Source organism: Corvus brachyrhynchos, unplaced genomic scaffold, assembly GCF_000691975.1.
Source record: "Corvus brachyrhynchos isolate BGI_N302 unplaced genomic scaffold, ASM69197v1 scaffold80, whole genome shotgun sequence".
In the NCBI taxonomy this organism is placed as follows: Eukaryota; Metazoa; Chordata; class Aves; order Passeriformes; family Corvidae; genus Corvus; species Corvus brachyrhynchos.
The window spans coordinates 10,768,400-10,781,243 of NW_008236769.1; the positions used below are offsets into that span (position 1 = coordinate 10,768,400).

At 36.8% G+C, this 12,844-nt stretch overlaps 1 protein-coding gene across 4 annotated transcripts in view; it reads right to left on the reverse strand.

The window, feature by feature from the left end:
- The window catches only part of RGS12 (regulator of G-protein signaling 12), an 85,282-nt gene extending 77,404 nt beyond the window's left edge, over nucleotides 1-7,878 (reverse strand). For 3 of the 4 annotated variants that reach the window (XM_017727706.1, XM_017727707.1, XM_017727705.1), the window contains exon 1: nucleotides 5,931-7,878. In XM_017727706.1, coding sequence (XP_017583195.1) covers nucleotides 5,931-7,787 — 1,857 coding nt within the window. In that variant the 5' untranslated portion in view covers nucleotides 7,788-7,878. The remainder of the gene's footprint in view (nucleotides 1-5,930) is intronic. The other variant, XM_017727703.1, reaches the window with a different exon arrangement.
- Nucleotides 7,879-12,844: the final 4,966 nt, after the last annotated feature.

The following is a 12,844-nucleotide window of genomic DNA, read 5'->3' on the forward strand; positions in this document are numbered from 1 at the left end:
TACAAGTTCAGGTAAGTTTTAGCAATTCCATATTTATTTTTTTGTTAATTAAAGACCTTTATTCCATATTTATTCCATATGGATCTATTTCTTCTCCAGTGAAGAACTGGTATTTTACAACTCCTTTTCTCCTCTAAGTCTTCTCAACTTCAAGAAATTCAGATTTCTTTTTTTTTTTGTACAGGCAATAACTTTATAACCTCCCACCTCAAAGCTTTTATGTTTATAACATAAAAACTAAGCCATTTTTCATTATTTCAATTCATTCTATCCTAATTATTTTTTCCATGCCATTTTCTTTCTAGTACACAAATTTGAAATGAGGACACTTCACAAAAGTTGACATCGCTCTACAGACATTTACTGTTCAGATTTTATCTGATTTATTTTTCAGAGAAACACAGCCAGCGTTATTTGGCCTTTTTATATGCTTTAAAGATCCTAGAACCATTTAAAAAATAATTTTAGAAGATTACAATTCATATGAAAAGGCTGCATGAAATTACTAAATATTTAATTGCTTTTCATTTTCTCAAAGCAAAAATCAGAGGACCTATTTCTTCTAAATGCCTCTTTGCAGATTAATTCGCACTAGCACATTCTCAGACCTAGCCTGGTGTTTGGGATTTTTCTTGAGTTCTCTTTAAGGTATATAGGTAGATCTCAAATCAGATCAAAGTCTATAATTCCAAAAGTTAACATTAAATTGTACTGTGTAAGAATAGCAATCCAGATGCCATTAATTCCGCTTCAAAAACAGCTGTGGTGGAACAATTCAAGCTAGTGAGCAAACAGAATTCTAAAAGAAAGGGAAAAAAACATGTAATTATACAACAAAAAAACAAATATGAGAACCACAAAGCTTTGCCAACATTGTCTCTGCATCTAAAATCTCTGCTTTGCAGTTAGTTCACCATCCAGTTACCAACATTAAAAAACTGCAATACTTGGATCTGAAGCAAATTACAGATTTTCACCACAAAAAAAAAAATCATCATTTTAAACTTGAACAGCATATCTTTTTCAGTAATACTTGCTTTGGAAACAAAGACAACTCTGAAGTAGTTACAGTTAAACCTCTGATCAAAACAGAGTAACAATAATAGTTACCCAAGATATAGATTAGCAAGGACAGATGCCTTAGTGAACCCCACAGTACTTACTCCTTATCTGTCTTCTCTTCTATGAACCCCACAGTACTTACTCCTTACCTGTCTTCTCTTCTACATTTTTACAATATTTTCAGGAGCTTAAATTAGGAAGGTTACCAAGCAGCTGATATATTTTATGGTTTAAAAAATGCATACATATTTGCAATACTATTGTCCAGTGAGTCTTATACAATAAGATTTTCTGTTTTGTTTTCCTCTAAGATCTACAAACAGGATCCAACTACAAATTCACACGTTTCATCAGCACAAACAATAATGTGATCAAGATAGAAGCGTAACAAGTGTGAAACAGGAAAGGATTTCTAAAAGTCAATACCCAAAATTTTAAAAAGCTCTTTAATTACATTTTAATAGCTTTGTCATATTCTCTTGGAATAAACCCAGTGCCCAAATGCTAGTTATATCAGGCTCAGGTTGTTAAACTTCTTTTGATCTTCAGTGTTATACTCACTCCCACAGTATTAAAACAGACTTTCTTTTTTTCAGAAGAGATGGCGAGAGGTCAATGCCTAGGATTCTGTCCTCAAGTTTAGTCCTCAAAGACTAAAATGGCTGTTATGAAGCTTTCCAGTGGAAAAATGAGTATTTTCCCAGTTAAACTTAATTTAAAACAGTAATGGGTAGACATATTTTTGGCCAGGCACTAGCCTGAAAACAGAGAGTGAGGGTTGAACAAAATCAAATGTATTATATTAATTTAGTCTAGAGGGAAAGGAATGCTTCCCTGTTCAGCAATTTCTTAAGTCCCTTGCCAATTCTAACATCCCCTGATGTTTTCATATTGCTTATGATGCTTTTCATTTGCGTCACCCAAAAATCATGCACAAGAGTGAGTAGATAAGTGACTGGAACTTAGAGGGATGCTAAAGAAGGTGGAAAGAGCAATGCAACAGCAAAGGCAGGATAGCGCAACTGGAATTATAAACAAAAAAGCAGGAATTATTCCATTCCCACAGAAACCATAATCAGGCCCTTCATGTTAGTCTCACAGACCTCAGGAGAGCACACACCTCCATCCAGCATCAATCTTAGAGCAATTTAGAAGCTTCTTGTCACCAGAAATCCTCCTTAGTTGATCTCAAATTGAAAGGTACCTTGCCTTCCATGACTTTTCAGTACATTTCAGCAACATCATCAGGCCTCTCACTACTTGTTTTCATCTAAGACCTACAGAAGACATGGATACCACCAAAAAATGCTCATTAGGTGCTTCAATAGAAATCTGTTCACGTGACACTTTTAAGAAACTCCAGAAAGGTAAGGTTCAGGAAATAATTTGAGGGGTGCACAGGGCCAGAGATATCTTCTAGTAAGTCTCAGCCAAAAGAGGTAGACTAGAACAAAAATTCCCCTGATTTAGTTCTCCTCTTACCATGCACAGAAACCATTTTAAAAGGTTTAAAAAAAAACATATATATACAGCAATTGTCAAAGTATGTGTTCAGTAATTTGGGGATAATTAATGATTACAAAATTTTAAAGAAAACAAAAAACCTCATGCTATCCACTAACAACAAAATGAGGCATTTTTAACTATTTTCAACTATTTACACTTACACTGAATTTTAAAATGCCTTACAGCATCATAAAGAAAATTAGTATTTTAAAAGTGAATTTGCCAATTATCACAATTCTAGTCTGTGAGCTGAAAACATCATCACTAAAGGGAAAAAAAGCTCAAAAAATGTGTTAACTTGCTTGTGACCTGAAGTCTGAAATGCCAGACTCACAAGAAGCACTTCCCAGGCTAGTTCGGAAAGTGCACTTTTAAATAGTTATGTTCACTAACACTTTCTCACATCTGCTCTTGCGTGCTGTGCAATTTGCAAATGTTTTGTAAGTGCAGCTATAAAATCTGGAAGTAGTTTATGCCCATCTTACCCCCCACTAGCATTGTACAGTACAGCATATTTTTTAGAATTACACGCTGTGATCATCACTGTTTATCTGCACAGCAGCTCTGCTAGAGCAGAATTGCATCCAGGAACTCATGTGTAACGAAAATTCCAAGGAAGACAGTGTTTAACATAGAAGTACAGAGTCCACCACAAGAACCTCTAGCTTTGATAATCTTTTCTCCCTCTAGTGGCTTCTACATTCCCACTCATAGAAGGTTTTATCTTCAGTATTGATGTAAAAGACAAAAACCTACCTCAATTAAAAGCAATTTAAGGACTGTTCTGCCAAATGAAGACTTAGACTGAGCCACCAAGTTGTAAAAATATGAATGTAATCCCATGTGGCAACTTTATTCACTTTATTCCATGACTGGAATGGGTCTGAGCAAGCTGGGTAAAATAAGTCCTTACCACTTACAAAGGTCACAGGAAGCTGAGGATGTGTAATTTTCTAGAACACAGATCTAACGCACCTGAATAATGGTTTGTAATGGGCAGTTTTACCTCTTCCCTACTCTAAAATGCAAATACAAATCTTCCCTATTTCTGCAGCACCTGAAGAAGTATAGAGCTATGTTCATCAGTAATGACATCCCCTATCTTCATTACAGATTTAAGATGAGAATATTGTACAATTTCATCTCTGTGAATTACTCCAAATAACCTTTATGAGCTTTTCTCATCAGTTTCAACAGCCTTCAATAATACTGAAAAATGAAATTAAAATGCGAAAGAGGTTCTGTAGCCTCAATGAAGAGATTAAATGCTAAAGCCATGTAGGAACATTTTAAATGTGTCTTGCAAACAAATTTGTCAGTAATCAAAGAACAGAATGCCTATTTTATTATCAAATAGACTTAAAAGGGAAGACTGAGATACTTAGTGTTGGTTTATGCTGATGTGAGTGATATAGTAGGTGAAATATTATTACTCTTTACCCACACATGGAGCATCTTTCATCTTGAAGTGTAAAATTTTCTATGAGAACTTAATTATTATAATCTTGACTTCCATGAAATAAGTGTTTCTTAAAAAAATCTAATCCATATTACTATCATGGATGACACTGCAGACACAAACTTATTACAGAGACCCCTAAAGAATTTCAGCAGCATCCAATGCAGTTGGTTCAGCTTCTAATGAGCACTTGGGACCAACATCCATCATGTACCTGCACCAAGTGCGGCATATAAAGAGGCCTTTTCCTTGGTCCATCAACAAAGAGATCATGAAGCACACAGACTTCAGGGCAGTAGATAGAATCAATTCTTAGGTGGTTTGGGTGAGATATGTTCACAAATTTAGTGTTTCTGTTTGGCTAACTTCTGTCTGGTTTTTGAAAGTGTGAATCACCTTGTATTTAAGAACATTTGAAATTTAATTTTATTGCAGGCCTGGAAAACATTGCTGCCTGTAGCAGTGTTCACCTTAACAATACACTAATGTGTAACTATTATACATACTAGTTTATTTTATTTTCAGCACAAAAAGCATACAGTAGAACGTATGCAAAAGGTGTTTGCTTTACAGTGCAGGAAAAGCAATAAAAAATAATTTCTCTTTCCACACAAAACCCAAAATGTTCTGAAGTTCCACAGCCTAATCCCCAAAATGTCTGTGACTGATTGTCACAGCACTGCAAAGATTTAGTTTCTAACAGTATGAAACAACTAATGAACCTCTACTGTCGTCCACTTGAGCAGGGGTTGTATATTTTTAATCAGGTGAGAAAAAAACCACAGTTTTTCAAAACAGATTTGGATAGCATGATGGACATCTGAAACAATCATATAAGCAATACACAAAATTTTCACAAACAGTATTCTGTACTCTTTTTGTGTTGAAAATAAAAAAAAAACAAACTAGTATATTTAATATATACACTAGAGTACTGGTAAGGTGAACACTAATATAAGCATGGAATGACAAAGCTTCCTGAAGACTAATTTGGAGTATAAGATTCTGTCTTTCCCTGGAGTCAGCAAACATTTCAGATACAAAACTGCTACTGATTCTTTTAGTATCAGAACAATGGCTCCACTTTACTAGAATTCCAGTTATCAACAACAGACTCCCCTGAGATTAGTTCCCTCAACAGCAAAATGTGTGTGTCACAAAGGGTATGTAATCACGCTGAATACTCCTCCCACACCTTTTTTTGTTTTTTAAGTCTCCTCACTTTGTCTAATAGTAGACAAAACAAGTAGATAGAACAGTAATTTGGAATAAAATTTGAATTACAGGCTTACTGGCAGAATGTTAGATTTGTGACCTACCACTAACAACTAGGTTTTGATGTCAGTTTTTAACACACCTTGTATTGAGAGGTTCACTGGAGTGAAGTTTTGTAATAAAACAGTCTTATTCCGTGAAAAGTGTATAATCCAGGTTTTTGACTAATTATTATACCATGTCTCTATAAAAATAGATATCACTAAAATAACATTTGCAAGCCAGCCTTCTACAAAAAGGAACCAGACTAAAGATGCAGACTGTTTCCATTCTTTTGCAGCTGAAGGTCAGAAGAAACTGAAGTTGCTAAAATGTCATGCCTCCTTTTCATTTCAGTGCCACTGCAACATTTGGAAACAATGAAGAGACAAGAAGAAAAGTGAGAAAGGCCTAACAGACAATACTTCCACCAGAAGTACAATTCCAGAGCTGCACTCAAAGAGGAATATGCAGTGCCTCTGCAAACAAGAGAGAAACATATTATTTTCTTCATCTGAAATTCTGTAATTATATAATACATGTTTAAATTTTAATATGCAAATATTACTGTGTAAAAGTACCATAGGCAGATAGGTTTGGGTGTGGGGTTTTTTGATGCTGTTAAGAACCAATACCAACATATTCTTACCTTTTTATCTTCTTTAGATTTCCTGATACTGTGCGGAGGGCCAAATTTGTTCTGAATGCAGAACATTTTCTTGGACCATTCACTTTTGTGAGATTTTAGTTGCGGCTGACCAAAGCTGCCATCGACTCTGTACCTGTCAGCTGGAATCTTGCTCATTGGAGGGGGAAGGGTCCCACAGTTAACACTTGACCAGCCGTCTGTAGAGTCAGTGTACGACTCCTGGTCACTGGCATTTCCATGCTGCCACTCTTGTAACACATGCACAGGCAACCACCTCTGATTGCCCATGCCTGCAGCGTTTTTCTTTGATGGGGGTACTGAATTTCGGGAGGAAACCAATGGAACTTCAATACGAGCAGAAGGGCTCAAATGTTTGCTTACATTTTGGGACTTATCATTCTGAATTACTTCTAAAGGGATGTTTCCCTCTTGCTCATGACAGAAGCCATTCCAATGGGAAGCAGGCTGATTTTGTCCCCTTCCTACTGGATTTTCCCATATGCTGCTAGGAATATGTTTACTTGGATTGGTCCCCAAATCAACCACCAGAACTCTATTATTCTTTTCTTCTTGGTTGAAATTTCCAATTCCGCTATCACTGTTACTGCTTGTACTATTATTCTGATGAGCATCTGCATCACCATCAAGGAAAGCCCTCACACGCATTCCCTCGATCAATTCCCCCATATCCCTGTACAGGACAGAAATAAACTGCAGGACAGGTAGAGATGATGTTGGAAACTCCAGACAGCCATTTGTATCTGGATCCGCTGTACATTCCAGTCCAAAACGCCTTGCTATACCCTGGTGAACTTTATGATGAAATAATTCAGGATCCACCATAAAAACATGGCAAGATGTCCTCAGGACCCCTTCATCTTCCTGCGCCAAGCTTGCATCATCATTTGTCTGCATTGTAACTAGTCCAAAGAATCTTCTATCATCCGGGCAAACAGCACTGAATGCCAGTTTCTCTGCAGGATATTCTGCCACAACACCTGATTTGTCACTGCAGAGCTGAATACAGTCATGCATTATCTTCATCATCACCAGGGAATGGATTTTTTGCTCTGCCCGCAGACGTCTCATGCACCCACGAATGGCCTGCAAACTCTCAGTTTCCAGATTCGAGGTTGTTGAAGGAAGTTCAATGGAGCCTAAGTAACCCACAATCATGGCAACGTTCAAAATGCTTGCATCTAATCCAAAGTCTTCCGCACTCTCCAGTCCAATTCTAAAAACTGAATCATCATTCAGAACTTTGGCTATTTCTTCCTTTGACAGTAGGTTTGGATTGCTTACACTTTCATTGCCAGTTTCAGATTTAATAGCAGCAGAAACTGAAAATGATCTTTGTTTTGGTGCAGAATTATCTGAGTTACCAGCACAAAGAGCAGGATTCTCAAAGATCATGTTGAAAATGCCACCAGACTGCATTTCTTCAACAACTTTCTCTGCTCTGTTTATACCCAGAGCTTTAGAGTCAGGTTTGGGTTTCAGCCACCCCTTCCCATCATAAAAACCAACCTCTTCATCACTTGAACATGAATCTATATGACTCATCCCTTCAGCAATGACCATGTGCAGGACTCCAGAACATTTCCCTATAAGTTTCACTACATCTTCATGGGAGGCTTTTTTCACATTGATTTCATTAACCGCAAATATCTGATCTCCTGCTTTAAGTCCAACGTAATCTGCAGGGCTTCCTTTCATCACACAACTGAGAACACAAGGAGCTTGTCCAGAAAGGGTAAACCCATAACCTGCTCTTCCTCGAGCAACTTCCACGCTTCTTATCCGTGGAGGAGCGTGCATGTTGAGTCGACGTTTGACCGTTTCTCCTGGTCTATACATTTTGGATTTTTTTCCTAAAACAGGAAAATTTTTATTTAGTCCAGTTTTTTGTCATGTTTCAAGAGTATCACTCCTTCATCTGATGAAGCTCTAAAGAAAGAAAGAAAAAAAAGACATTATAATTCTCATTGTATTTCAGTCTTTTTAGTACCCAGTATTCCCTTTACTGTTCAGAAAAATTGCTGGTGAACTCTACCACAAGCTATTGCCAGAGAATTAACGAAACACAGGAAACAGTTTGAAAAGAACAGGTACCACAGTCTTAATTTTACTGATAAGAAAGGAGTTACAAATGCAAATAAAGTGTCTCTCTAAAATAACAACGTGACAAAATGGCAAAGAACAGAATCCAAGTCTTTTGATGTACAGTGTTTTTTATACTAAGCATGTTATGTTTTCCCCAACTCCCCCACATTACCTACTATTCAGTTACCTTTTGGCATACTGCACCATTGTAAAATGCACCACTCCATTTCACAGCACAGAGAAAATCTTTAATTAAGCTCATCCATCCTTTCCCAGCAAAATAAAAATGAGAGCTTGTGCCCATCTACTCAGCTACACTTCACCCCCTTTACACTCAGTGTACAGAAACAGGTACCACATGTATCATGTAAAATAGATTAATTACCCCTACAGTTGCCTGTATCTCTCCACTGACTGTAAAAGCAGCTTAAAATAAGTATCTCCAACTTCCTTACATACATTTCACTTACATATGCAATGACAAATGGGCATTCAGTCATGTATCAGACCAAAGGGATCCAAGATCAGATTAACTGTTACACCCATCAATTAATCTACTCAAAACAATTTGTCAGATAGAAAACACTGTAAAAATGCATTTCAGACCATCCTTCCAACATCCATGTGGTTTAGTTTATCTTAAAAATTTAAAAAAAAAAAGGAGTGAAAAAGACACATGCTGCCAGTATTAATCTAGCCATGACTTTACAATTAACATATAACAGCTTTATATGAACAGCAAGAAATAGAATATTTCACTGCATTTTGGTGTCAGCACTGTAGTCTGGATGTCTTGTTCTAAATATACTCAGGCAAATTCCATTGTTTTAAAGAGGTTTCCCCCACTAAGCAGGTTAAAATGCATGAAAATGGCTCACACAAATAAAAGAAATTACAACTTTTTCAACTTTTGCAACTATCCCCTTCTTGCACGATATGAACCCTCCCTTCCGTATGTCTGGAGGATGACTGACAGAAATAACCATGGGACTGCAGCTACAAAAAATTGCAATAAACTCCATCTGAGCAAGTGAGAACTAATCTGACAATAATTACTCTGAGTTAGTCCACAGGCTTATCTTTAATTCAGTCACACTGTAACATACTTGAAGTGTGTAAGGTACTTGAAACCAAGTATCTTGCATAGATGGGGAAAATGCAGGCAACATTTTAGATAAATACATTCCCATAAACATAAATATACATACACACAGAGACAACACATTTCTTTATCATATCTAAAGTGCTAAATTAGTGGCGTCCCACCCACTACTCGCATGGAAGAAAAATGACCAAGAAATCCTACTGACATTGCTCTCAGCTACAGAAATAACAAAAAAAACCACACTCAGAATGTGATTAAATCCACAGCACACTACTTTCACAGTATTTCTGCCTGGGTTAGAACAAACAAGGCAATTACTTCAAAAGTTTTACCAATTAAAAACCAAACCAAAACTCAAATACAATTTAGGATGATAATCTTAACTACATACAAGCTCTTCGATTACCAAATTTAAGAAACTACTGCTGTTTCTCAAATATTCTGCTAAATACACAACTGCAGGATGTAATTCCCACAGGACCCTTCCAAACCCAAAATAGGACAGATTTCAAGATGCCAGAAGACATCCAGTTGGCTTTACTTTTTGGGGTTTAGTTTTTAATTTTTTTGAACAAAGGGACATCAGGTTTTTATGTCTCCATGGTGCAGCTGTGACTATTCAGTGTAATATGGTTTTTGCAAATTGTTTTAATATAGCAATTATCCAGCTTCATTAACGATAGTTTTCCTATAATTTGAGGAAAAAAAAAAAAAAACAACTTGGCTTTAAGAAGTAATGAAACTTCACACTTAACCTTTGAATGGAAATCATAATATAGGAAGTGCTTTGCAAACATTTAACCACACTTAACTCTTACATTGCTGTAAAAAACCCCCATCAACTTGCATCCAGTCTCATATCTTCAACGTAGTTTGACCCTTTCCTGATGGAGCTAAACTTGGGAACCAAGAGGTCACTGTGCATTCAGCTATCTCTAATTAGGTCTGGTATTTTTTGAGAATAATCTTTAAATATTTCAAGATATAGTTCTCTAACAAAAAAAATTTGAACCAACAAATGCCCAACAGTACATAAAAACCTGCTACCTATAAGCATGAATATATACATCTTTTAACTTGCCTTATAGTAAATATTTCTGTTCTCAGCTGTCTGGAGAATAGCCTAATGTGACCCCCAGTACCCTCCAAAATGCTGCTGTTAACCTGGTCATATTATAAAGCCTTGTACTATCTGGCACCTAAAACTGTGCTACTAGCTTGCAAGAGGAAAGGAAACAATTGAGAGTAGGAGATGATAAATAATCTCATTTTAAAAATATAATAAAAAAGCAGTTGTTACTAAAAAAATTGAGATTCAATATTGTAATATTGAAGTGGCTGGTAAGAAAAACAGATTTTTTCCAGCTATCTCTCTAATCTATAGAAGAGGCAAATCCCAATGCTGTCTTACCTCACAATTCCACATTTGCTAAGAGAGGTTTCTTTTTAGCTCTATTCACAAGTCAATTTACCTACTTGCCTTCCTAACCTATGACCCTTACACATCAAGCATTTATTTTAGATGATAACCACTGATAATGAAACATCATTCAAAACCCGGACAATTATAAAAAAAACCCACAGGCCGCTAACATGTTACTTTTCTCTAATAATGATTTCCAGAGGTGTGAAGGCTTTCAGCTGTTACAATATATTGTAAACATTTGTAGGTGTAAAGTTAGGAAATAATTCAACATTAAAGGGTTTTTGCAATTAATGTGTCTATACACTAAAAAACCCAAAACAAACAAAAAAATACCAACCAAAGAAAAACTGTATTACTTCACTAAAAAAGTCACCTCTTCCCTCCCTCAGTACCTGAACATTACTGTGCAATTTTTATGCTAATTACACCCATGTCAAACAACAGTTCACTAAATTTATCTAGGAAACTTCAAGACAAAGGACAAATGTATCTCTTCTGCAAGAACGCTCGGCATCCAACTATGTTTTACTGCAACAATGGCATGGAAATGGAAAAAATATGAAAACAGTGTTTCTCACAAGCAGAGATTAGTTGACTGTCAAACTGTTAACAGACTAGTCCAAAACTAAATTATCAAGTTATCTAATTGCTAACTTTTCTTCTAATTTCCTTGCAGATTTGAAGCCTGGATCTAAAGAGACATGACACAGAAGGGGCACAAACTTACACAGTCCCAACGTAATCATGTCTGAATATCCTTTTCCTGAAATAAATTACCAAATGTGTAGCATATCCAGTGAAACAAAAACATAATTTCACTTATATTGATATAAAGCTTTGTAGCTTTATAACTACAAAATATTTCACAGAACATTTCAGGCAAAAACACTAATATATACACATTAAGAGTTGTTCAAGTATAGGAAACAACATAATTTGCCCATACACATCAGCTTTGACACAGAACTGCAAAACAGAGCAAAACATTCAAGTTTTCTGCCAGCAAACATTCTGGTCTACCATTTGAATCAATTATTTGTGGGGTCTAAACCACCAAAAATACTAGTTATGGTTGAATTGTACTGTATCCCACAAACACTGCATTTCTGTATGCAATGTCTTTACATATCCATGCTAGCTTTTCATGTCATTTTCAAACCCTCTACTCCAAAGAAAATAACATGTATTTGCTTACTTTCAAGGGAGAGAGGTGGTTTGTTTCCTGCTTCTGCTCTTGTTATCTCATAGCAACAAAAAGAACTGAAAAAGGAGGCACACTCCTGCTATAGTCTATGTTAAACTGTAACTTAGCAGTTACAGAGGGCAGCGAGGGAGCCAGTGAAGTTCAGGAGTACATGACTGACCACCACTACCTTCCAAAAAGCCTCTGGAAATGAGCTGGTACTTGGCACTACAGGATCCATGTTAATGTGGAGAGAGACAGCAGAGAACTGTCTGGTTTCATTCTGTCTGGCTTCATTTTGTTTTTCAATACTGGGACTGTAAGAGAATAAAGTATGCAAAGTGGAGTGCATAGAAGAAAGAGAGACGGTTCCCTCATTCCTCACACAGGTCTTACAATAATGCAGAAGACTTTTCAGCATGGATGCCAGTTGTTGAGGCAGAACTGATGCCAAGTCCCTACAAAGCTCAAATGAAGTTGTAACATTTGAATTCCACTAACTATTCAAATGTGGTACACGTTAATAGACAAGTTACACAAGAAATGTAACAGCACAACCTGTAGAAGACAGCTACCAGTTGTTTGAGAACTTGGGCAGGACAATGTCTTAGTAAGAAAATCTCATCAGCATTTCACAATTGGCAAGACAGATCATTATGTTTCCTTTAGGGGCACCTAGTGTGATCATTCAAAAAATACCGACTGTAATTAGTAACAGCAGGCTAAAAAGTCGTTGTTAATAAAAAGTCTTCTTCCAATGAAGACAGTGTACGAAGTGTAAGGAACACAAACAGGACTCTTGCTGTTTTGTCTGACAAGACTCATGCGAGTAAGGACAAAGTTTTCTAAAGCTAAGTTTTCTAGTCATGCGTCTACATTCAGACTAATTTATTTGCTGTATTTAAGAAGGTGGAAAGGCTTTGTTGGCAGTTAGGCACTTCCCCCCCCTTCTTTACTTGCACATTCGCTCCAGAACTGTTGGGACGCCGCACAGAAGGGCGGCACTTGGGGCGGCAGCAGCGACACCCAGGCGGGATGGGCTCAGGGACAGCCGGGAGGGCTCGGGGCGCTTTGCCGGGGCAGCAGGACGGGCACGG